Here is a 27723-nt window from a genome sequence, read left to right as displayed (position 1 = left end):
TTGACTAAACAGAATGTCTTATGCATACTCATGTTTAGTAAATATATGCATAATTATACACTCACTTTGAAGATCCTTGTAATTCAGAAACATGAATGTGACAGTTAACCCATTGGCAGCAGAGCTGAACTTAATATGAGAAACCTAAAAGCTGATGACATCCAAAATGTCCCTGAAAAATCACTTGATCCGCCTCTCTCTGGGCTGGATTCATTGTTCACCGGGGCATATTTATTTTCTTCCATTCTCTGCTTGTTAGCATCCAAACAATTACTCATAAAAATTCTTTGTAACAGCTGAAATTGCTGGTGTTGGTATTTTCAGAGGATTTTGTCTCTCTCTGCAGGAGAAGCGGATAGCATCTCTGGACGCGGCTAACGCGAGGCTAATGAGTGCCCTGTCACAGCTGAAAGAGCGCTACAGCATGCAGACGCGGAACGGCATCTCTCCCACCAACCCCACCAAGTTGCAGATCACAGAAAACGGCGAGTTTCGCAACAGCTCCAACTGCTGAACGAAAACCCCTGCCGACAGAATGAAGAGAGAGGACACAAGCAAGTGTGCAGATATTCTGTAAGTGAACACTGAGAGAAATACTGCATGTGAGGATACTGAACACCGACCTTTGACGGTTGGCGAAACGATTGTTCGGAAATGTGGAGAAAGATCCGCTGTAAACATCCGCCGGTGAGACTACTGTTCAAGTGCTTCATGTTAGGACACACCACTAGACTTTCATTCGTGTTTCACAATAGCTAACTGTAAAATATAAAAGAGAAAAACAATACAGCTGACTTGGTGACATTATAAAGATATTAGAACCTTCTAGTCTGCAAAAAAGTCATTTTACATGCTTTAAAATAGGTGTTCTCCATACAGCCTTTTAAAAAAAAAAAGAAACTAGATTTTGTCACATTTCTTTATAATGGTCTGTACTTTATTAAGAAACGACTGAAACTACAGAATGAGCAACTCTTTGTGGAGAATTTAGCTCTCTCCTCCATATCCTTTCATATTTGATCTTGTCCTGTTTTTGTTTCTCCCTACATAGTGCACTTTGTCTCTCCATCATGAGAAGCCTTAAAATGTTGCATCTGAAATATCCCTTAGTTCTTATTTTTTGTTTTTTTTATAGTTCAGATGAACATCTATGATAGATTATAATGTGCATAGATTTAAAAAAAAAAAAAAAAAAAAGTATATATTTTACATTCTCCAACCACACATTTTCCGATTGCTTTCTTTTTTCTCTTTTGTTTTATTTTTAATTCGTACAAAAAAAAAAAAGGGTTCAGTCTGTAACAAACACATCCTAAATGTCACTTTGGGTCCATTTTTAGATATGCCGAGATTTTGAATTAGCACAAACTGCTCAGATGGAGCAGAGCGAATGTTTTAGACACTACAATAGACCGATTTTAGTTTGAAGTTTTGAAAACTGCCTTGTTTATCTCATGTTTTCTTCCTACATTGTTTGGGAGATTTTTGCTTTGAGTTTATTTTCTCTTCTTGGGTTTTTCTTGTTCAGTCTTCTTTTTTAAGCCTTTTTTAATTCTTTTGTACATGTGTGTTTTTTATGTGTTGCCTCATCGCTCCAAATTGCTGCACACTTTTCATTTCAGCATTGAGAGTTTGTATATTTTTGTATTTAATAATGTATGTGAGGAGGACTTTTCTGCATTTATCATGTTTGGCACTGAGGTGCAGCATGGAGCTGCTGTTTTCCTTTAACTTTTTGGTCTTTGAGGAAGTGAGACACACGACACGTCTCGATTTTGTTGCAAAGATATACGGATATATATTAAAAGACAACCTGTTATAGGACATGTAAGATAGAGATGTTATTTTTAAGGGAAAATCTCTCTGTATATGGGCTCTGTGAATGGAGTATTATGTGAATAAGTTAATATTATATATATAAAGCAACGTTAAAGGTAACTTTAGAGTGAATGACGATGTTACATTGGCTGATTTGTTTCTGAAATGTGAGATCAGATTGAGAGGCACAAGCACAAACCGTATCTGTCGCCCCAGCTTCTTAAAGGCTTTGAATACTGCACTTTTTCCCTTTGTCGTGTCCACCTGGGTTTACTTCACTCCATGAACATGTAGCAAACTCAAGGTGCTCATTATTATTATTATTATTATTAAGCCAGGGAAGCTCTGATTTGTCATTCAGTTTTATTTGTAGCATTATCATTCATACCATTGTAGCCAAACACTAAATCCTTCCATTCAAACAAACGTGCACATGCAGTGTAAATGTCATGAGACTAACAATTTGGACTGTGTTAAGATACCTCAACCAATCACATGCTCATTTGATGCCCTGGTAAAGTAGTTTTGCATGTACTAAATGCTTCAGGACTGTCTAAATAAGGCAGATCAGTATCTAGGGTCATTTAAAATTCATTTGATCAACTTTAAACTCAGCTTGAGGATCGTGTTGTTGCACAAAAGGGAACCAATATTTATTTTTCACAAGTTTTCTCACACAGACACGGCTGTCAACTTCTTTGTTCATATTCTGTTTTTAATGAGGTCTGAGGTTTTGCAGAGTCATTATGTCTATTTTCATCCACATGAGAAGCTACTAGCGAGTCAAAAAATAGTTTAGACCAGTATTAAATTAAAAAGATTTTTGCTGTTGTCTCAGTTCTTTTTCATCAGATGTGTCTTTATCTGGCTTCATTTCAGTTCTCGAAGTTTAGAAAACTTTTGCAAGTAAAACTACGCTTTTTTTTTTTTTCAAGCAGTCAATGTGAAATAGTAGCTATGTGAAATAAATGATATATAAAGAGAAAAGATATAAAATCTATAAATGAATACCTAAAATATGTTGTATGTTTTATAATCCTTGTAGAAAAGATTTTTGTAAGTATGTTTAAAGTAAAGTATTGGCTGGACTCTTGCTTTGTTTTAGGACAATGACAAGAACAATAATGTACAGAGAAATTTGTCCATGTTAAGAACTATACAATTGTGGCTGTGCAATTTATGTACATTTGCAACTAGAATAATTAAAGTTTTATTTAGTTATTTCATATGCCTGCTTTGTTGTCTTCATTACTGAATTTTTCAGTTGATTCACAACATCATAAAATGTGGTTTGTTTTGTTTCCTACTGATGATTTGACATCTTATGGGCAGTATTACAAGTAAATTACATAAGCCAGTGGTAACTTTTGGGTCAGTAAGATTTCTATTTATCAAAGAGACAATATGTATCATGGTTTCCATAAATTTGGTGAGCATAAGACATCTTTCAAAAACATTATAAAAAAAAAAAAAAAAAAAATCTTGCCAATCCCACACTTGGGAAAGGTTATGTGTGTGTGTACACTGAGAAAAACTGAAAAAGTAGAATAAAACAATACAACATATTGTTTTAAATACAATGTTTATTCATTACCATAAAAAGTACATCTCAGTCAAGCCTAATATGTATATGTAAATGCCTGCAGCTGCAATGTGATATTAAATGAGGGTTAAATGATCTGTGTAAATATGTGCTAATCCTGTGAGATGTCCGCTTGCATTAAACCACAGCAAACCCCTTTTTTTCCTTCTGTCATAATTTCTACATGCAGAAGCATTTCAATAAAGCTACAGTAAATTACTTGGTTAAGTGAAAAACAATAAATAATAAATCTCTATGGGTATAAATAAAACAAAACTTCGTAAACTTTGAGTGCACTTGGTGCCATGCGTGGTGTTAACACCATTCCCTAACAAAAGGCCACCGTGTCGCTCTGCCTAGCCAGTTAAAGGTGGCCGTTTGAGATAATTAGCTGCTTTTCTGAAGTGAAGTGGTGTTACGACAGCATCCCTTCCCTTTAAGAAACACCGAATCCCTGTGATATTTTCACAAGGATGCTTCATTATTCCTGCAGTGATTGATTCTCACAAAAACTACCCACATTACCTGAAGGTAAGCATATGCTTATACACACACTGTCCGCACATTTAGCACTGACACAAGTGCCTGAGTGTTAGTGTACTGGCATCAGAACACACACATGAATGTCTTCCATTACATTTTTCTGTGTAGTGTGGTGAAAGAAATATCTTCATATGACCTGTATAAACAATTCAACTTGAGCTATTGCACAGAGAGTGAATCTATCCTGGCTTCTATATATTATGATATTCGCTTCATTATTCTATCCTCTTTCTTTGTTTATTTATTCAAAAGCACATGGCATTGTACCTCAGAAGACATGGAACTGTTTGTATGTGTGAGATTGTCAGTTCTCTGTGTTTGCTTTAGCAGAGAGTTGCAGCGGCTGGTGCCGTAGATGGTGACGGCGTGTCAGTGCTGGGGAGCTGAACGCGTTTGGCGCTGATGGTTGAGTTGGGTGTGACCGGTGTGGCCGTGGCTTCTCGCTGTGGCTCTGCCCCTCGAGGGCCCCCTCACACACCTCCAGCAGCAAGAGCACCTGCTCCCGCAGGAGTACAGCCTTGAACCTGCGTGCTGCCAGGTAGAAGAAGGCCTCAATAAATGCCTGAAGAGACATTCCTGAAAGAGAGAGAGAGCTTTTACTCGACACTCAAGAACAACAAATTGCTTCCTTAAAGAGACAATCGTGTGTTGGTTTACAGTCAAAGTCAAATCTGTGCATTAGCTGGACCACTGAAAAATATGGTTTTGTTTCTTGCAAGATTTGAGTTTAAAGCAACGCAGTTTATGATACCTTTGTTGTCAGATTTTATTCCTTTTTTAAAATAAGTTATTTTAGCATTGGAGATTTCGGTCTTTTCCCAGTCAAGCAGATTAAATCTCTACTCGCTTGATGATAAAATGAAACTATCGACATCTTTTTGTCTATAAAGTATGTAATTTTTCTGTAGAGTATAATGGACTGGACTTATTCAGTCATTCATTCATTCAAGTCGGACATTTTGATTAAAAATATAACACATCTGCTCAAAATGAACCCTTCCAAGCTCCAAAAGGTAGCAAAATATGCTTTATTTTATTCTTCTGTAATGGTTATTCTAATATTATATGAGATTTATATTATCACGACAGGTGGAGATCTATCCAAGTTAGATATAGATCCGGGTCGCTAAAGACCCGAATATGTAAGAATGGTTGGCGAAACATTCATGCATTTAAGGGTTAAAGGGTCAGTTCACCCAAAAAGGAGAAATTCTGTCATTAATTACCCTCACGTCGTTCCACACCCGTAAGACATCTTCATCTTCGGAACAAAAATTTAGATATTTTTGATGAAATCCGAGAGATATATGACTCAATAAATAGCAATTTAACCACCACTTTCAAGGTCCAGAAAGGTACTAAAGGCATCGTTAAAATAGTCCATGTGACTGCAGCGGTTCAACCTTAACTTTATGAAGCAACAAGAATACCTTTTCGTGCGCAAAAACAAAACAAAAATAACGGCTTTATTTAACAATTTCTTCTCTTCTGTGTTGAAGGTTGAACCACTACAGTCATTTGGACTATTTTAACAATGTCTTTAGTACCTTTCTGGACCTTGAAAGTGGTGGTTAAATTGCTGTCTATGGAGTGAGATGCCTCTCGGATCTCATCAAAAATATCTTAATTTGTGCTCTGAAAATGAACGAAGGGTGTGGAACGACATGAGGGTTAGTAATTAATGACTAAAATTTCATTTTTGGATGAACTAAGCCTTTAAGGTTAGAGATTATAACTTCATATTTGAGCTATGACTACATAGTATGAGCAATAAAAAAAATCTATACAAACATGTAATTGTCATTTAAATAGTATACTGACAAGAGAACAAAAGATTTGAGAAAAGCCATTAGTGACATTATTTCCGAGCTGTAAGAGGCTTTAATCAGAAGTGTACATATGGCAGATTTTCCCTTCTGCTTGTTTATTAATTAATGGGGCTTCATCTGTGTATTATTTAGTGTACGTGGTTTCAGTCATATCTCCACGCTGATGAAAACTTAAACTATATTTATGTTTCGGCTAAAAACTTAATCAGCAAGCGCAAATCATCAGCAGCGAATTCTCAAGGTCACATCTGAGCCTGAGAGTCGAGGGAGAAAAATACAGACAGCTTCGTTCTAAACTGAGAAACTTTGTACATATTAAACATGAAGAAAGCGAGCAGTGAAATTCTCTCTCGCATTTCAATGCAAAGCCACTTGCTGCTGTTACAAATATTAAGGTTCTCATGAACCATTAGGGGGTTTGAGACTGAAGGTGGATGCAGATCACTTGTCTGACTGCATATACTGAGCGTTAATGAGCCCTCGCTGCGGACACGATGGAGCCGTGAAATATATCTAAAAAGAAAACAGGCGGCATGCTGTGCTGGTCAGAAATATGTGTACATTGAAAATGGATGGCAAGAATTAATAAAGCAATGCTGTTCTCCAGAAGGAGAAAATAAGTTTCATTAAGCAGACTAATGAAGGAGCGCTTAAAGAATTCAGCATTTTCCTGTCAAATGAAGCAGATTGAGTTCTAGGATGCACTGGAGTGAAGAAAGGGACTGAAAGACCGATAAATCCTTCCTTCTTTAAGTATTCTGTCCAAGTGTCCAGTCAGCGTTCCTCAATAGTAAATGTATTACTATTAATGAAGATCATGGCAGCGCTATCTCTCCCTTTCCTCCTCGGGGATAAACAGACTGATACCCCCACTTTTAAACAGCTACTTCTATTATTTATAAATATCAACCTTATCCACCAGTTATTACTTTCCTCTCGCCACACAGTTTGTCGTCTGTGAGTGTGTGTGTCTGTGTGTTGATTCCCAACTGCAAGGCGCTAATGACCAAATTCAGTGCAACCTTCCGAAATGTTCCGGAATTCAGCTCACATCATTCCACTCTGGCCATTTAGGAGCACAGAGACTCGAGTATATATTCATTCTCTCTTTTGATTAGGAGAAGCAAGGCCTGGCATGCATTATTCATTTCATACGTTCCTCCAAGAAAACGATGCTAGCATGACCCAACCTAATGCACCATCACAAGGAATATTACCAGTGCTCATTTAAAAGCAGAAATGACTTGTGGGCACATTAGCTTTGGCACACACTCACACACACAAATGTTCCCATTTACCAAAGTATCTTTTTAAAGTGAAAGCAAAAAAATTAAATATTAAAGAAATTAAATATGAAAGATTGAGGCAGAGCTTGAAAATTTGGTTATGTGGCATTAGTTGATTGGCCATGTATTTTTCCAATCTACAAGTACTGGGCAAATGAACGAAGAAGTGAATTTATTTGTCAATTATCTCCCCTGACGATCTCATTTTTGACTGCATGCGAGGGGAAATGCGCTATGATGAATAGTAGCAAATGTGTCTTTTATTGGAGGCTGTTTAACAGCTTTTTGATTGTGTGTCGGCCGCGGGAGTGAAGATGTGCTGTAAATTGCATCATGATTAGTGGGCCGCTTGCCTGCCTCTCTGGAGTCGGGGAGCATTCCAGCCCAGCGGCGCGTGATGTCGATGTACAGGATGTCCACTGAAGCCATCGAGAAGCTGCTGTTACTCAGCTTGCAATTCCTAAAGGAGACGCTTGGTTAATGTGGTACGTGACACCTGAATGTTGTCTTTTTCTGACGACGGAAACACTAAGAGGCTCAATGGAGGCTGAATCACATTCATTCCACTAAATTTAGCAATGATGATTTATGCCAATTAAATTTGAGCCAATGTAACGGTTGTTGTTAGCCAGTCAAGCTAATGACTTGCCTGATAAAGGTGCGGAACCCGGTCGGGCCCAGTCTCATGGTTCCTTTGACACCGAGGAAGCGCAGGAAAATGGCAGCAATGCGTTCCACGACCCGCAAGTAATTAAACTGCTTTGTGTATTTGGGGAAAACTTGCTTTAAACACAAAGATGGAAGAGAATCCGTCAAGCTTTCTTTCTCATCACTTCCTGTCTCCACAACAATAGCGTCTTCTGGTGAACCGCCCTCCGTGTTCGACCTGTTGACACAGAAACAAAGGTTAAACTCAACACACACACACACACACAATCCTTTGTGTAGACCTGCATCTTTGGACTTGATAGAAGATTAAATCTCTAAATTGAAGAAGTAGCAACAAAAAAGTATATGGTGTTGTAGATATAGTACTGTGCAAAAGTCTTCAGCCCGGGATACACTGCACGATTTTAGCAATCCTATAAGATCATTACAAATCACACTGTGTGACATGGATCTTTTAAACTTGGGTACAACATGCATGTAGACTGTACGATCATGACACCCATTGACTCGTACGCTACGATGCAAGTTTCTATAGAAGAATAAAACATCATCAGCATGCGCTAGTGGTAAACAAAAGACCATGTTGAATCACACTTTGGCAGTTGTAGTTTTTATGTGTGCTGAAAAAAAGGAAGCTGCGAAAGAAGAAGGGAAAAGAGCTTGAGGTAAGCAGTTTTAAGTTTTAGTGCCATGTCGCGTTGATTTCATGTCGCATTTTTATTGGCTGGTCAGTAGACGTAGGTCGTAGCAGCAAACACACTGTGCGTTGATCATGCTGAATTTCTGACACTGTCAGAAAACTATCGTAGGCTATCTTTGGTCGCAAGACCGGGAAAACGGCCGTCTTTGAACCTCTCTCACTGTACGACATAGGATGCAAGTGCAGTGTATCCCGGGCTTAAGGCATGTTAGTATTTTTACCAAAAAAAAAAAAAAAAAAAAAGAAAGGTTTTAAAGGATTAGTTCACTTTCAAATGAAAATTACCCCAAGCTTGACTCACCCTCAAGCCATCCTAGGTGTATATGACTTTTTTCTTTCTGATGAACATAATTGGAGATATTTTAATAAATATCCTGACGCATCCAAGATTTATAATGGCAATGTGCGGGATCAATGAGTATGAGCTAAAGAAAGTGCTTCCATCCACTTCCATCCATCATAAACACGGCTCCGGGGGGTAAATAAAGGCCTTCGGAAGCGAAGTAATGCGTTTGTGTAAAAAAAAAAAAAAATCCATATTTAACAAGTTATGAAGTAAAATATCTAGCTTCCGCCAGACCGCCTTCTGTATTCAACGTACAAAGAAAGTGTAAAACTCTCGCAGTTCAAAATGCTTACACTACATCCTACACCTTCCCTATTCAACTTATGGAAAAAGCTTAACTGACGTGACACCAGTTTACACTTTCTTCATAAGCTGAATACGGAAGGTGGTCTGGCGGAAGCTAGATATTTTACTTCATAACTTGTTAAATATGGATTTTTTTTACACAAACGCATCGCTTCACTTCAAAAGGCCTTTATTAACCCTCCGGAGCCATGTGGAGTACGATGGATGGATGTGAATGGAGACACTTTCTTCAGCTCGTACTTGTTGATCCTCGCTCACTGCCATTATAAAGCTCAGATGCATCAGGATATTTATTAAAATATCTCTGATTGTGTTCATCAGAAAGAAGAAAGTCATATACACCTAGGATGGCTTTAGGGTGAGTCAAGCTTGGGGTAATTTTCATTTGAAAGTAAACTAATCCTTTAAGCCAGTTATTTATATATTTTGCTGTAATGTGTCAGTAGGAAATATCAGTTTATATTTCCAAACATTCCTTTTGCCATTAATTGTAATAATCCTGCAAGATTTTTGTATGCACAAGGTATACTCCACACGGAGATCTGATCTCACCATCATCGAGTCTATCTTGGATTAAATGAACAAACAAAAATAACTGAGACAGACTAAATCCAGAAGAACTGTGGCAACACTTCCAAGACACTTGAAGAAACCTTCCTCCAAAACTACCTGAAAAACTATCTGTAAGTGTACCTACAACAAAAGCTGTTTAAAACACAAAGGGTGGTCACACCAAATATTGATTTGATTTAGTTAATAGAAGTTAATTGATAAATAAAATTCATTTATGACATTATTTTTGAAAGAATCCTCACTTTACAGCATTTTTACACAAGTGCCTAAAACTTTTCACAGTACTCTAGCTTTGCAGGTCGGTTTCTTCAAGTGTCTTCAAGTGACTTGCCCTGCCAACATTTCCACTCACCCCTTTAACTGGTGTCCTCTGCAATCAAAATATTTTTGATTAGGTTACTCTCTCTTTCTCTCGCTTTTTATATTTTGTCATATTTAAGACGGTAGATGAAGAAAACAGTCAAGGTCACTTAAGAAACGGCTAAACAAGAACAATAAACATGCTAAAAAAAAAAAAAAAAAACTCCTGAAAAGTTTGCTGATTGATTTTGTGATAACAGCATAAGGCATAAACAAAGAAAATCTGTCAAGAAGGAGAATGGAGGATTTCAAACCGAAGGACTAAGAAAGCCCAGACATCCTCGGTGAATAGCATCACAAACCACAAGCCTTACAATTTTCTCTCATTAAATCCCTCTTTCTCTCTCACTTACCCAAGGACAACATAATGAAAAACAATTATTTAACAATCACAAAATCAACAGAGCGAACTGCAGTCCTCTCATACGTGCACTGAGCCCAGATGGCCGAGGAACCAGAAGCAGTTTGTTGTGTGTAGATGACTGCATTTCAGCACTGCTGTAAGTAACTCTGCACTTTTAGTCTAAGTAAATGTACTTCCATGACTTCCAACCTGAAGGCTGTGGCTCGACACTAACAGTACTAGTACTAATGACAGTGACATGACTTAAATAACACACTTAATAGGTTTACTTGAAGACAGCAACAGTCATCTCTCTCACATGCAACCTTTAGCACGCACATACACAAATGCATTCACTTTCACAAGATGGCCATGTTCACTTCATATTCAGTTTTTTTTAATGCTTCACAAACTTAATACAATCAATTTGAGATAATTTCAACATGCTCTACAATATGTTTAAAAAGTTAATACACAAAAGGTTAGAAAGCAATTTTAATCAGACTAAAATCATCTTAACATGCATATTGTTTACAGCTTGTGGTTGAAATACTGGGTATTTTAACATTTAAAGATGGGATCCATTTGCTTCCACTGTAAGTGCTTCGCAATAACCAGCTTTTGCATATTTTGGCTTTGTTTTTTAAAGAAATGTTGGTAATAAACATTATGCCGCAAATGCTGTAGACTGAGCTTAACTTGTACTGAAACTGGAATATTTCCTTTAAGAGATCACACCTGTCTCTGTGACTGCCGGAGGCTCTATAAACAGCCAAAAATAATAATAATATTGAGGGAGCGGCCCACTTTTCTTATAACCTCATAAGATACTGTATGTCTAACATATTAATAGATGCTATCAAATTGCCTCAGGGTCATCTGGGCTAATTTCACATTGAAGCCTCTGGAAGTGCACAAGATAAACTGGTCCAATAAGACACGTGATCGACAGCACTAGAGGAACAGCACAAATATAACTGGAGAGCCCTGTGAGGAATAGACTGTCATTATACAACACTAGTGAAGATGTTCTGGTTTTGTAAAGCCTTAATGACTTTCTACTTGTCAGTATTAGCCGTGACAATTGTACTCAGGACAGCATAGCTTCAAAAAGCATCAAAGGAAGCGAATATGAAGAGTTTGTGAGTGGTGTGTAAATTCAGACAGTCATCACAGTCACTGAAGGTTTGATATTTCAGGTTGAATAAAAGGAGGTTATAAGATGAAAGAGATTGTGACGGAGTATGAAGAACTTTCTCTCTGAGTGTCCTTGATTTATTTTATTCCTTCAATCTTTTGTGCCAATATGAGTTTGTTTGCTTGACCATAAGAGACATTCCTACAGGGGAGACTGTTTATTTATTTATGTAAATGTATTTATGACACACTAATATACTCCTTGTAAGAACTAGAAGTCTGGAGGAAAAAGTTTTAGTTTCATGCCCCTTGCAGAGTTTGGAAGACTTTTAGGTAACACTTTAGTATAGAGAAAACACATTCACTATTAAATATTTTTCCTTCAATAAACTCCTCATTTACTGCTTATTAATAGTTAATAGGGTAGTTGTTAAGTTTAGGTATTGGGTAGTATTAAGAATGTAGAATAAGGCATTAATATGTGCTTAATAAGTACTGATAAACAGCCAATATTCTAGTAATATGCAAAGATCATTGGTTATTTTTCTTCATTTAATGCTGCCCACAAGAATCTGCATTACAAACATTTACATACACTGTAAAAAAATAAAGTTGAGAAAACCTAAAAGTTGAAGGCAACCACTTGGAGGAGATTTGAGTTTTCTCAACTTGTTGTTGTATAACAAGTTCAATTTACAACAAATTGAGAAAACTCAAAAATCTCCTGCAGCTGGTTGCCTTCAACTTTTAGGTTTTCTCAACTTTAATTTTTTTACAGTGTATGTAAATGTTTCACAAGACAAAATAAATGAAATAAAATTAAAAGTTTACACACTCTTGAATCCCTCAATCGTCCAAAGCTGGACATTAACATCATAGCCATTGTACACTCTCAAACAAAAATTGTACAACAGCTGTCACTGGGTTAGTTCCCTCCAAAGAAATACTAGTATGTACCATTTAGTTACTAATATGCAGCCTGTAGGGGTAAATAGGTAGTGTTGGGGAAAGTTACTAGTAATGAGTTAAAATATTGTGTTACTCCCTAAAAAAGTAACAAATTGCATTAATTGCAAAATAAAATGTTACATTACTTTTGCGTTGCTTTTTTTAACCTGGGCTGGGCTTGTTTGTTTTTAAAAAATCCTATTTTTTGGCAAATGTAAAGGCCCTTTCACACCAGAAGTGAAATGAATAAGCCTCAGGCTAAAGGAAATGCAAATTCACACCTGTGCGGTTAAAAAAAAAGAAGAGTGAGATTAAATACATAAAGTATATGCGTTATTTATCATATTTTATTGTTGCAGGTTTGCGTAATATTCTGAGTTTGCATTTCACTGTTTTTATTCATTTTGAGGAATACTGAAAACAATAACCATCATGTTTACAAAGCACAGATAACACCTCTGCACTTATTCCTGATTTTTCTAAACATGGGGACAAGAGAGCCGTCAGTCAATAAATGGGAAAACAAAGTAACTTGCGTTGCTTATTTTAAAAAGTAACTCAGATATTTTTCTGCAAATTTAAAAGTAAAGCATTACTTTACTAGCTCCTTGAAAAAAGTAATTTGATTACGTAACTTGCGTTACTTGCAACGTGTTACTCCCAACACTGTAAATAAGGCACTCTACCATTTTGAAATTTGGGGTCAGTAAAATTTTTTTTTTTTTTTTTTTTTAATTCTTTTACTCAGCATAGACGCATTAAATTACTGATTGACAGTTAAGACAGTTAATATTACAAAAAAATTCTGTTTCAAATAAATGCTATACTTTTAAACTTTCTATTCATCAAAAAAAATCCTGAAAAAAAAAATGTATCACAGCTACCACAAAAATATTAAGCAGCAGAACAGTTTTCATCTGTGATAATAAGAAATGTTTCTTGATTGAGGAGCAAACAATTAAGAACCAATAGTACAGGACAATGAGTAAATTAAGTTATTTTATCTTGTGGAATAAATGTGATCAAAAAGTTTAATCAATAAATAAGCTTTCCATTGATATATGGTATGTTAGGATAGGACAATATTTGGCCGAGATACAACTATTTGCAAATCTGGAATCTGAGGGTGCAAAAAAAAAAAAAAAAAAAAAAATCAAAATATTGAGAAAATCACCTTTAAAGTTGTCCAAATGAAGTCCTTAGCAATGCATATCTACTCTATATTTACAGTAGAAAATTTACAAAATGTCTTCATGGAACATGATCTTTACTTAATATACTAATGATCTTTGGCATAAAAGAAAAATCGGTAATTTTGACCCATACAATGTATTGTTGGCTATTGCTACAAATATACCCGTGCGACTTACGACTGGTTTTGTGGTCCAGGGTCATATATACTGTATATTCACACACACACACACACACACACACACACACACACACACGCGGATAATAAGAAAAGAATAATTCAAGAACTTATTCATAATCAAGAACTGAAAACACACACACACACACACAGAAAGAAAAGCATGATTAAACTGTTTTTCATTTTTCATCAAACACCACAAAACAGACAACTGTGCTAGATCATAAAAAATGCACATCTAAAGGCTAAATTAGCAGATATTAAACAAAAATGTGCACACAGAGTCTTTTCCACTCCGAGCGCACATGCACTTCTCAATTAAACTCTGAGCTGACTCCACACTTTCCTCAGAAACAGTGGCAGCCTGACTTTTATTTCCCCCCAGGCCCAGACACTAAAGTGTATACTGTAAGTGTTGCTGTGTACAATGAGCTACAGTAAAAAGGTGAAAGCATGAGACACAGTCCCGCTCATGGGGCACGAGGCTGTCCGCATTTCCATGACTGAGAGAGATAGCAAGAGTGGCCACACAAGTGTGAAATTCCATCACAGGATTTTCTGAATTTAATTTTTCCATCTGAAAGGCTTATGATTGCAGCTCAACAAACCATTATTTCAGCTCCACAAAACTGAAACGAGGATGACAACACGCACTGGTAGGCATGTACACACAGATACACACTGCACCATCAACTGTCCCAAAAGTCTTAAAGCCTATGACTCACGTTACGTGTTGTTTCCTCTGAGCAGGATCCATGAGCCGCAGCGTGTCTCTGATCACACCCACTTTCACCTCCTCATCTACTGGACTCGGTACATATTCATACACACCAGGTGACACCTGTAACATATGGTATGGCCTCAATAATCAGCATCCTAACAAACTCATGTTTATGTCCTCAGTCTGTAAACAAAAGTAATGTCAATGTTTGTTGGGGGTTGATAAAATGTTTTTAGTCAAAAACTAATGTTTTAGTTTTAGTTTGTTGGTTAGTCTTGTGCTAAGCAAGGCTGCTTTTATTTGATCAAACACAGTAAAAACAGTAATATTGTGAAATATTATTACAAATTTCTATTTCTATTTTATTATATATTTTTTAAAAAATATTCAAAAATCATTCTAATATGCTGATTTAGTGCTTAAGAAACATTTCTTATTATTATAAATGTTGAAAACAGTAGTGCTGCTTAATATTTTTGTGGAAATCATTGTTTTCAGGATACTTTGATGAATCAAAGAATTCAAAAGAACAGCATTTATTTGAAACAGAAAACATATAAATGTCTGTCACTTCTGATCAATTTAAAGGGATAGTTCACCCAAAAATGAAAATTCCTCCATCATTTTGCCTACGCACCCTCAAGTTGTTTCAAACCTGTATGAATTTCTTTCATCTGCTAAACACAAAAGAAGATATTTTGAAGTATATGAGTAACCAAACAGTTGATGGTGCCCATTGACTTCTATAGTACTGGGGAAAAAATACTATGGAAGTCAATGTGGCCCATCAACTGCTTGGTTACCCATATTCTTCAAAATATCTTCTTTTGTGTTCAATAGAAGAAATTCATACAGGTTTGGAACATTGGACAACTTGTGGGTGAGTAAATGATGACAACATTTTAATTATTGGGTAAACTATCCCTTTAATGCAGCCTTGCTGAATAAAAGTATTAATTTCTTAAACAAAAATCTTACTGACCTCAATTTTTTAACAGCAGAGTATACCATGGTAGCATCATTTTTTTTTAACATGTACCATGATGATACCGTTATATATATATATATATATATATCTGTTTATTTGAATCACATCATTTTAAAAGAACATCTGCACCCTCACCTCCTGCTCATGTTCAATCCTCATGCTGGGATTGGCATTGACCTCTAGTAAAACAGGCTTCAAGTTCTTCATCAGCAGGATATCAAAGCCCAGGATCTAAAATTGGGACACATCATCTTCTGTTATTTAGATTTTATTGACTTCGAAAACCAGTGATTTGCAGAGGATTAGGGGTCGCCTGCTGAAGGAAAAACATAGTTAACAGCATATGGGTGTGTGCTCATTTTTCGCATGTGAATGACCTATATGTAGGCCACCTAAAAGCAAAACGCATCACAAACACAAAAGAATGCATTGTAAATATACCTGAAAACATGTCGGTCCTGGTTTTCCAGGCGGTATATCTGCCTGGTAATACACCTTCAGTTCAGGCACAAGTGCAATTACTGTCTTTATAACCAAAGCAATAATGTCTGACCAGACCTTCTTGATGTCCACTCCCTTAGATGCTATGCGATAGAGAACGCTAGAGAAGGTGCGTTTACTGCCCGTGCTGCAGCTGTCGGAGTGGACAAAGTTCCCGCTGTGCACGTTAAGGGAATAGTTGGTAAGGTGCATAAAAACATGACTGAGATTCTTCTGGCTGGGTTCTTGGTAGGGTTCTGTGCAGAACCTGGACAGACCCTCTTTAGCAATGTAGATCTCTAAAGGCTCCAATGAACGGACCAGAACATAGAGGCGGATATCAAACTTCAATTTATCGATGAGCAGGGGTTTCTGGATATATTCTTGAACAACCGCTTGTTTGATCTGAGAACCTGAGATAACCCGAAGGTCAGCAGGGTCACGGATGAGGTAGATGCCGTCGCCCTGGGATCCGCTGTCCGGTTTGACGATGAAAGTGGGTTTGAGGGTTGAATCGCTATCCTTCAGGAGACGAATCTTGAAAAAGAGGACAAAAGTAGAAGGTGCACAGTGAATGTTTTTTCAAATATGTTTGCAAAAAAACAAAACAAAAAAAACGAAGAGGCCTTTTGCCATCCATCCCTGCAAAGAAATAACCCTTTCAGATCCAAATTATGTTTTAGTGACACAAAATATGATTTTATGTCTTATTAATGTGATGAATGGGGGTTTGAAAGGGTTAACATGAACAGTATTTAGCAGTCTCCAGTTAAAGTGCTTTTAACGATAAGACAACATTTCCAGATTATAAACAAAGTAAAACACTTATCCAATTTTTCTGCTAAAAAGGTAATTAAAAAAAAAAAGTTTTTTAAAAAGGCATTGAGCGCTTGTGACTATCCACTAATGGCATTATGGTTGGTAAACTAAGCCTCATATTTTTGACTAATGCAATGGTTTTCTTCAGCCAGCATACATCAGCAAATCTTTTTTTCACCCTTTTTTGAAGAGCCTCCCGTAGATCTTTGCTGCCCTCTGCAGCTTTTCTAATAAAAATGTTATTCAAACACAAGGCTGAAAAAAGAGATAAGAAAATAAGTACATGTACATGTAAAAAAATAAATAGAAATAAGCAATAATTTATCTCAAAAAGAGAAATAAAAAGCAAAACTTCTCATTTATCCTCCAAAAAAAAAAAAATCAAACCCTAACCAACTGAAGCACAAATTGGTTTAACCTACTGGACAGTGTAAGAGAAAATCCCCTTTAGCAAGCCCATCTGAACAAATCAAGCACACAGCTAACTGTAACATGTGGAAGGGGATTGAACATGCAAATCACGCAACTGTAAGATCTTTTAACAAACTTGTCGTTCACAATTAGTTGTTGCTGGCAACTAAACTGCTTAACCTGGTTTTACTGCGATTCTGTCCTGATCAATTACTACCAGAGTAATCTAACTATAGATACACCACTGAGGGAAACACTGCTGGGGGAAGACAGCAAAATAGATGACACTTTGACTGGGTATTTAGCAAGAAGAAGACGTGGCTTCTGTGAATGTCCTCTTTGTTGACTTCACAAATAGACTCTAATACAGTGTCCTAATCAAGTTGCATGAGTTTGTCACTATTTCATTAAGGTGTTTCCTTCACTGAGATTATACCTGTGAGGAGAAGAGCTGGTATTCTTCAGGCAGTATCCAGGAGCGTGGGTAGAAGTTATACTCCTCCGGGAACAGCTCTTGCATGGTGCGGACGGCACGACTCAGGTTTATCTTCCGCAGCATCTCTATCATTCCTGCTGACCGACAGGATAGTTGATGAGAAAACAGAGTGGAGTCTAAGAGAAACAGCAGCACAAAGGCCAAAGAACGACTGCAGTTTCCCATCAGTCTATAGCCCTACTGGGACATTATTCTCTCAAAAAGTATGACACATTGTAGAGCCTTATTTCCCAGCAGTTTCATTAAATCACTTGATCATTTGATTTCAATGGCTCCATAGCGGAGGCACACAGATTGAACATGCTGTCTGTGTGAAAGCAACTGTCAATACAGCTATGAAAACAGTCATATTACATCCAACCCATGAGTCAGCAGCACTTGAGACTCCTTTATGACTCCACTGCTGAAAACTAGAAACAGTCCAGCAATCAATACTCATCATATGATTGAGAAACTTCCTCTAAAAGCAAGCACAAAATGAACTTTATTTCAAAGTAAATGTGTCTGCACATCTGATAAAAGTTAGTACTGATTTTATTTATGGACACATTTCTGTTTTGTTTTTAATACATTTAGAATATTTTGTATATTTTTATATATTTATTGCATATAACGTTACTTAGTTTCAGTTTTAGCAATTATAGTTAAGGAAGCAGTAAATCTGTCTGCTGCTTGTGTCGATCTAACTGGAATATCACTCCATGCTGAAATTAGTGGGATGTCTTCAACCACAAAACAGGTCAGATCATTCAACTTTGTGATCCAATGTTTTTAGTTTTTCTTCTACTTTGTTATTTCAGTTCAAGACATTGAAAGAAATTGTTTTTCTATCATTTGTTTTCATCTTTTTTACAACAGTATAACAGCCCCATCCTTAATGCTTTAAAGAGATTGTTTAATGTTGGAAATCTCCTGCTTGCCAGGTTAAATGACCAAAGCTTCTATTTAGATATTCATTGTCACTGTATAATATGGTAATACTACACGAGAAGCATTTAAAGCAGACACGTGAGCAGTTGCCATGGTAAGGAACAATATGATATCTGCTTGTGATAACCAATGAAAATATCATCTGACTGAGCCTAAACAAATCAGCAACAGGACGCATTATATTTTTCTACATCTTGTTTTAGATCATGTCCTTTACTCTGACACCTCACAGCACTTTTCCTTCATTTTTGGCAGAACTAATCCTTTTGTTTAAATTAATAATTATATTTACTTTAATTTTTTTTTATTTTTCAGTCAGTTAGTTCAGCTTATTTTTCGGTTTAATGCTTGCTTCAAATAGATAATTTGGCAGCAAAAATTACAGCATAGCACCAGCTGCTGTCCAGCTAGAAGAAAACCGCTTTGAAAGCAAATATCGTTCTGGTTTTAAAATTATGATTGAATGATCTTTAATGGCCTATTCCATCATCATTTAAATTCTTATAATTTTCTTACAATTTTAAGCTATTAACAGAGAGGGGATAAATTGAAAAAAAAGAAAGAAAGAAAAGAAATTACAGTCCTAATTGCTAATGGTAGTGTTGTCATTAACTCCTTCCCTGCCATTGACAGAATTTTCCATCTTTCTGTGTTTTCAGTGCTATTACGCAACTTCAGAAAGAGTAGAGAATCTCCAGATGAAAACACAGGCGAAAAAGAAGCAGAAACATGCAATAAAAACATTGCTTATGCACCCTGTAGTCTTTAAAAAAATTTTTTTTTTTTTGTTCAAAAACTTTTTTAAGTGTTGATAAAAAAAGAACGCATGACAGTTTGATACACACTCCGAACCACTGATTCGAAAAAAAAGATTTGTAAATCTTCGAAGCTTCATGAAGCAGTGTTTTGAAATCACCCATCACTAGATATTGTTGAATAAAGTTGTTATTTTGATTTTTTTTGGTGCACAAAAGTATTCTCATCACTTCATACCATTAAAGGTTGAACCACTGTAGTCACATGAACTATTTTAAATATGTCTTTAATACCTTTCTGGGCATTGAAAGTGTAAATTAACTTGCTGTCAATGAAGGCCTCACTGAGCCATTGGATTTTATCAAAAATATCTTAATTTGTGTTCCGAAGATGAACGAAGGTCTTACAGGTGTGGAATGACATGAGGCTAAGTAATTAATGATGGAATTTTCATGTTTGGGTGAACTAACCCAACTTATGAGATATTATGTTTCTACTATGACAAGATCTTCTAAAGACCTATTTTTAGTGAAGTTTACCTGGGAATTTGTTGACTTGCCCAGAGACGATGTTCTCATTGTCATGAAACGAAACGCCATGCCAGTAGATATCACAGGCTGTCCGCCTACCCATCGGAAACTGCAGGATCAAAAGAAATAAGAGATTTGAGTCAAAGTACAGGAGGAGAACTATCAATCACAACACAATAAACATGTCATACTTTTGACAAGGATACAAAAAACATGTTTATGACTAACTGTACCAGAGCAGTACAACAGCAGCTCACTTCTGCAGGAGCCTTTTTCCAAGAATTTTTTGTAAACAATTTTTTACTCCTTCCTACAGTATGTATACACACCATGGCTGAGGGCTGCTACACTCTCAATGACTTGGAGGAACAGTTGTACTTCTACAACAGCAATAGTGTCAGTTACAGAGGCATTGTTGAGATATGTGCCATCATTAATTTACAGCTAAGGTGAAAATGCATTGGAGCTCCTATGGTCATACAGACCACTGGATTCAGATTTTGGTCCATTATACTGATCACTGAGATCCTGTATATAATGACTAGGCTATAGTGTGAGCTAAGCGTGATGTAGGTTATCAAGGGCACTAATCAGGATGCAGGTAGTGTGCTTAGTATAGGCTTGGGTTACGTGTCTTGAGCAGGATTTTGGGAGGATTATGTCACTGTTTAACAGGCTAATGAACTGTGAAGAGGTATTCCTATATTGGTCACCAGGTGCACAGAGGAAACCCTGAAATCTGTGATCAGATTAGGAGATCACACAGGTTTACAGGTTTGCTACAGTTGTGAAAATGTCCCCACTAGTGATGTCCATCAGGGGGGAAAAAATGAATTGCATATTTTTCTGCAATTAATCACGATTAACGGCCCCCAACTTTACAATTTGCAATACATTTTATATTGTAATACATATTTTCACACTAAATCTCATTACTGAATCTCTTTAAATTAACAAGAAAACAACATAAAGATGTTAATTTGTTTAATGGCATCTTTTTACTAAGTACTATGAATGAAGACCATTATCACTGAACAACACTGCTACTGATGTCTCTATTAAATGGATTTTGTTCTCCATTTCTGGGGATGAAATGAGTAATTATAGCCATTTAACATTACAGTATAATTGAAAGCCATTGTTTTAGCATTTAACAGGCTTAAATATAATAATAACTTTTATTTTAAGTGAACTTAAAACAATCTTCACAGAAACCCATCATAATAAACATCACATTTAGCTGTGCCTTTAATATAGTGTGTTGTAAAAAGTGTATATAATATAGTGATATCTCTGTCAGTATCAGCTCTCTCTGTTTGAATGAGCGCTGTCAGTTCATTTTTTCCCTACTAAGTTTATTTTGCATATTAATTTTCACAATAAGAAAATCACTTACAATTGGTATCAATATTTTTGTGTGAGGATCCATCCTCTCAATACAACGTCAGTATTGCAAGTATTTACACTTACACCTTAATTGTCTTAATCATTACGCTACTGACAGAATCAAAACAGGCAGCCAGACAGAGCTTGAAACACACCCAAAGAGAAACACACAAAGGTGAGTACGGCTGATCACTGGATATGCCTACATGCAGACCATGCTCAGTCGCTGTCTCTCGCTTCACGGAGCTGGTGAGCTGAACCCAGATAGCGTGATTATATACTGTAACACTAACCAAGTGATGTTTTTAAAAGAAGTCTCTTATGCTCAACAAGGCTATACATTTATTTAATCAAAAATACAGTGAAAACATTAATACTGTGAACTATTATTACAATTTAAAATGTTTTGTATTTTAATATTTTAAAATGTAAACTATTTCTATGATGGCAAAGCAGTCACGTGGTCCTTGAAAAATCATTCTAATATACTGAACTGGTGCTCCAGAAATATTTCATTATTATCAATGTTGAAAACAGTTGTGGAAACAAAATATCCCAACAAAGATCTTGTGGGGACATTTTTTCTCCCCATGAGGAACAAAACAAATGTCTGTGTTCAAAAACACAGACATTACAAGCTGGGCCAGAACAATTAACAAGTGACCTTTACTCGCTCCAGTTGCTTTAATCTGACGTACAGCAATTTTGTGCAGCACTAATGCTTATGTGCGTGACTTTGATAGATCACTGCATTAACTGGTATAAACTAAAACGGTCTCAATTTCTTTTTCCTCTTGAGACACAATGGTCTTTTTCTTCTTGCATTACGTTTTAATAAATACTGAAGCAGGGTAAAACTGAACTGGGCAGTTCAACTAGATCTGCCTTTGGATAAATATTGATACATATTTGTTAGATTTAGTGACCAGCACTGACTGCACCAATGGCTAGTTCTTAATTATCTTTATTCAAACTGATTTCAGAATTTTACCCAAAATGAAAATTCTGTCATTGTTTAAACAATTTCAGTCAAAATATTAGCACATTAGCTCTGTTTGATAAATCTGTTTGATCATAATATATTGCTCTAACCTTAACAGAGTAGGGTTAGCAAAGATATCTTAAATAAGAATAAGGTTTCATCGCTCTGCCAGAGTTGCCGTGGAGCAGGTCAGGAAATGAGGACATGCCTTTTCAATCCAATCACCTTTAGCCTCAACTAAATGAAGTTACTTGGAATTGTAGCAGCTAAAAGACACGTGAAACTGTCACGAAACAATGAGAAGAAAACAAGTGTGCCAAAAACTTCAGAACTTGGAAAAAAAATAATTTCAATTTGACCTACACTATATCATCAATGCATCTCAGGAGTCAGAACTGTCCTTTCAAAAAGCACTTTTCTCTCTTCTTATAAAGGGCTATAAAATTAGGTTACAGTTCTATTCTCTTTTCTCCTTTAGAGGATCATTACCCCTGCAACATTAGCCTGGACCCCCTTCAGATATTTCTCATGTGTTACAGACAAATGGATAAGTTTACCTGGTGCATGTATGTGCTTGTGTGCCGAGTGCCCAGTAACCTATGCCCAGTGTTGAGAATCCATAGCAAATCCTTATTGGTTAGACACAAGTAACTGTACTCTAAGCACTGGTGTCCTGTTGTTCTGTACAGGCAAGGAGAGCAGTGGGAATACAGGCATGTGGTACAGTATTATCCAAGATTGTGCTTATTCATTGCCCACTGTGCAGGCATGACCATATGGTGAGAGTCAGCATTCAACTGCATTACTGGAGCTTTGTGTATCTTTGCAACCATGACACATTAAAAATGAAAATGCATTAAACTGCATTGTAAATGCAATCCATTGATCCAAATATGTAAATGGACAATTTTCTACATGCACAGATGCAGCTAAATTGTTAATGAGGTAACACTTTATTTCGGTAGTCCACTTAAGATATTCTAATAACTATAAGTAACTTGTGACATGCAACTACATGTCAACTACCATTAGAGAATATGACTGTCTGCTTAATATGCATTTTATTTTGATGCTCCCCTAACAGACATTCTACTGAATATATGTAACTTGCAAGAAGATGTCAACTTATTCTACTAAGTTGTTTACTAAGAAATTAAAATTGGCGACCCCAGTGGCTTGTCAGAGACAATAACGTATGTAATACATAATGCATGCAAGTATAAATTTGTTCTGCACTCGCTGAAATTAAATTGAAATAATCAGGGAACTAAGTGATATACTTCACACTGCATGCTAAAGAATAAACAGCAATCTAATTGAAAAACTTTCGGGTAAGTGAACATCATTTAACGTGTTGGTTTTGACGGACATTTTTTGCACAAACTATGCATTCTGATTCTGACAATCCTGATTTGAATATTTTCAATAATTTCGTATTCTTAACTGATCTGTTTTTCATAATTTTGGCAATATATGAACTGTTAAATGAGCAATCTTGAGATGAGTCCCTGTAGTCGTCCAATTTGACTTGCTGATGTAATATATACAATAAACTTGACAGGTGATTTTTATAAAATTTAGTTTGATCATCTTCTCAGTTGTTTAAAAGATTAAGGCAATTATCAAAGTTTTCCAATAAAAGATGATACATGATTTGTTACATTTAATTACCCCTTAGCAGATTTCGACTCTAATACAGACCTCAGATCACAGATGACCTATCGACTGCCTTAGCAGCACCTAGTTTTGCAAAGTCCGATCTTAGTTGCACAGAAAACTTGAGTTGAACCCAGTAAAGACAATGAATGGGTCATGACAACAACTTCCATCAGTTTGCCAGTTAGTTGACAGCAAATTCTGGCTCTTTAGCTCATGTGGCAGGTCTTAAACCTATATGAGTCCTTATCAACTGCTTACATATTATATCATACTTTGTCTCTCACTGTCACAATTGGATTTTTAGATCTATATGTTTTTAAAATAGCTGATAGTATTCAAAACTTTTCAAAACTGCAGGTGGGAACTCCTTCCGCCCTTGAATCAACCTTTGGTGTAGCAGACAGGATAAAAGGTATAATGGATACGCTTAAACTTGAAACCGATCTTTAACAAGGCAGCTTTGAATTACAAAGGCTCATAATATTTCAGTGGAGATGAGTAGAACGGGGTGTAGACATTCATTCAGTAGGACTGTACACTAACTCCAGCCTGCCAGGTGTTGTGCACCACACAGAACTTCATGCATGGTATAGTTTAACAGCTTATCAATGTATTTATGAGCATTTCTTTTTTTAATGCAGAGTGACTTCACACAAACGGTCAAGTGTAACCATATGCGTGTGTTTGTCAAATGGTGTAGAAGGACAAGGTTAAAGACTGGCAATGTCTGTTGAAATATTAAGCCTACAGGCCTTGAGTAAGTGTTTGTTTAGATTGTGGGAGCCTAAAGTGTAGATAAGTCCAATGGATTCATATAGTATAGATGTAACAATATAATTTAACACAGAATCACAGATACATTTAAAAGTATAGTAATTTGAGACTGAATTGTTTCTCTTTAAAATACTTGGAACAGTGAGATCTTTCAGTGACTTTTCAGTGATTTAGAGTGGAATACACTACATGAACACCAAACACTTTGAACACTAGGCATCATATAATTGCAGACTTTAAAAACGGTTACAGAGAAAAACTGGACATTAGACATGTTCCTGCTGTAGGTCTATTAAAGTGTTAGTTCACCCAAAAATGAAAATTCTGTCTTTATTTACTCACCCTCATGTCGTTCCAAACCCGTAAGACCTTCATTCCACTTCAGAACACAAATTAAGATCTTTTTGATGAAATCTGAGAGATTTCTGTCCCTCCAGACAGACACTTTGACGATTCAAAAAGTTCATAAAGAGATCGTAAAACTAATCCATATGAATTGAGCGATTTAGTCCACATTTTCTGAAGAAACTTTAATTTAGGCTTTTATTCACATATAAACACTGATAAACATCGATGCATGTGTCAAGCAAACATCCTTGAGCTTCCATTTACCACAACCGATGTGTGAGTTGATGAATGTTTATATGTGAATAAAAGCCTAAATTCAATCTGTTCATCATATATACCGATCGTGTCTCTTCAGAAAATTTGGACTAAACCGCTCAATTCAGGGTCAAAATGGTAGTTGCGTAGCTGTCTCTAGAGGGACAGAAAGCTCTCAGATTTCATCAAAAAGATCTTTATTTGTGTTCCGAAGATGAATGAAAGTCTTACGGGTTTGGAACGACATGAGGGTGAGTAATTCATGACAGAATTTTCATTTTTGGGTGAACTAACCCCTTTAAGGGTTTTGAGGGGTGAGGTTACAATTAAGGGTGACATCAGGGATAACTGTAGGATTAAAACAATTAAATATTTTAGACTCAAAAACATAACTAAAAAAATATACATTTGTTATGTAGTGTTTAATGTATGTGTATGTGTAATGTAGTAATGGACTTAAGAATTTATTAATTTCCATAACTTTTAACCAAGCCTGCAAAATAGAATTTTAATACAGTCCACTTTTCTTTTCTTTTTTTTTCCAACATAAATGACACACAGACCTAAAACCGAAGAATTTTTAAATTAGGTGAGGTTATTATTATTATTATTATTATTATTTAAAAAAAAGACTACAATGGTTGCCTGATTTGTCAAGCACAGTAACTTGCATCCTTGTGGTAGTTCAAGTCCTTATTCGTCAACTTGTTTTATAATGTATGTTCTAAAACAAAACGTTAAAGTCTCTTCAAGTAATGTTAAAGACCGGCCTTATTTGACTGATGAATAAAAACTGATATTTAAAACCACAGGAAGGAAATTCCTGAGAGAACCAACCACCACTGATTCAAAAGTGCTAAATGTTTCCGGGTTCTACAAACTTGAAAATCTCTATATCGATTGATAGTTTAAAAACCTCCGAGTCAAGCCAGGCTACTTTAAAATTAATGGAATAAATAATGACTTTTTTTAAAACCCAAATCCAAAGATTCCCTAACAACGGATGACATGATGCTATATAATCCTATAAAATCGGAATGAAAAGTAAATACAGTCAAAGGTTATCTGGGTGTCAGAACATAGGGGTGCTCTCACCTCTTTCCACTTCAGCTGTCTTATGCTCATTTTCAGCGCTTCGAGCGACGTCTTTGCTTTGGAGGTGTCCACCGTCACAGCTCTCCTCTTTTTGGCCACTTTGCTCCCGTCCTCTTTGCCATGGTCTTCACATTTTAAATCCGTCTGTCTCTGGCATGACTCAACGTGACCGTTTGCTGCCGTTTTGCCCTTTAAAAGTCTTAACGTACCTTTAACGTTTTGCTCGTTGCTCACACGGCTCTGTCCTTTCTCTTGAGAATAGTCTGACTTCTGCGGCGTCAGATCTGACAACTGTTTGCCGTTCACCTGTCTCTCATGACCGTCAGCTTTGCTTCTACTTTTACTCCGACTTCTCCCATTGATGCTACTTCTGGAGAGGTCTCTCCGAGCCGCGAAGGAGACCTCAGCGGGTACTGAAGTCACTGAGGCCGGGGACAGCTGCTCCACGTCGGCCGCGGCCTCGCTCTCCACCGCCTTCATCTGCTGGAGCTCAATCTTCACTCTCTCATAGTGATCGCTCATAGTGTTAATTTATGGTCGGATGGTTTGTTATCTCATTTAGGTTGGTGAATATGTCAGGATAATCTACTAGCATAAGCTGCTAACATGGACCAGCTGGTGCTGCCCAAACTAAAGCACAAAAACAGAAAACCAGTCTATAAAACAGTCAACTATGGAGCCTGATAAACTAGCGTAAATACACACGGACTCCATTATTACAGTCTGAACACTATAAAAACCTTATTAGCACTGACAGATAGCACATCACTACAGTGTGCTGAATGTTTTTGATGGCTATCTAGCGGGACAGGAGTGGCTCCAGGCACAAGAGCTGTCCAGTTTCCTTTTACTGGGAAAACGAGGCTCTTGATCGCCTGTAATAACACTAAAAGCTGCATATAAACGCAATTGTGCTTAATTCATCCCATTCTATATAAAGAAATACTCAACTAACAACACATATCAGAGGGGATATATATGGGAAAGATGAGCACAGGGCATGGCAGGGCGCATCACCGCATTCCCACTGTCAGTTTCGTTCAGTTTTAAAGTGCCGGTGAGGGGCACCGACTGCTCTCGCGATTTTAAACAGACCCCGTATCTCCAAATGAAAACATCGCGTGCATTCAGTTTACCTGCTGTTTGCTAAGACGTGGCAGAGTTAAGGCAGCCGGACAGGTGAGGTGTCAGCTGATGGCCAACGGACTGACCAGAAGTAAAGCTCCAGTGTGCTGTCGCTGCTGGTGTTTTGGTCCTGTTGACAACGCAACGCAACTGACGGAA

General features: G+C 36.7%; 2 protein-coding genes across 8 annotated transcripts in view; one reads left to right on the top strand and one right to left on the bottom strand.

Annotated features, from left to right (window-relative positions):
* LOC127512366 (disabled homolog 2-interacting protein-like) overlaps positions 1-3044 on the top strand; it is a 142166-nt gene extending 139122 nt beyond the window's left edge. For all 7 annotated transcript variants that reach the window (XM_051893195.1, XM_051893196.1, XM_051893198.1 and 4 more), the window contains one exon: positions 347-3044. In XM_051893195.1, coding sequence (XP_051749155.1) covers positions 347-514 — 168 coding nt within the window. In that variant the 3' untranslated portion in view covers positions 515-3044. The remainder of the gene's footprint in view (positions 1-346) is intronic.
* ttll11 (tubulin tyrosine ligase-like family, member 11) lies at positions 2768-27723 on the bottom strand. Its single transcript, XM_051893202.1, has 10 exons — positions 27576-27723; positions 26440-27069; positions 19950-20049; positions 17665-17798; positions 15960-16535; positions 15654-15749; positions 14535-14650; positions 7708-7944; positions 7412-7518; positions 2768-4519 (listed from the first exon to the last, which is right to left on the bottom strand). The coding sequence occupies exons 2-10, from the start codon at positions 26959-26961 to the stop codon at positions 4248-4250; spliced, it is 2160 nt and encodes a 719-aa protein (XP_051749162.1). The 5' UTR covers positions 26962-27069; positions 27576-27723; the 3' UTR covers positions 2768-4247.

Source organism: Ctenopharyngodon idella, chromosome 5 (genome assembly GCF_019924925.1).
Source record: "Ctenopharyngodon idella isolate HZGC_01 chromosome 5, HZGC01, whole genome shotgun sequence".
Classification (NCBI taxonomy): domain Eukaryota; kingdom Metazoa; phylum Chordata; class Actinopteri; order Cypriniformes; family Xenocyprididae; genus Ctenopharyngodon; species Ctenopharyngodon idella.
Note: the sequence above shows the minus strand (reverse complement) of the source record. Positions and strands in the feature narration are given on the sequence as shown.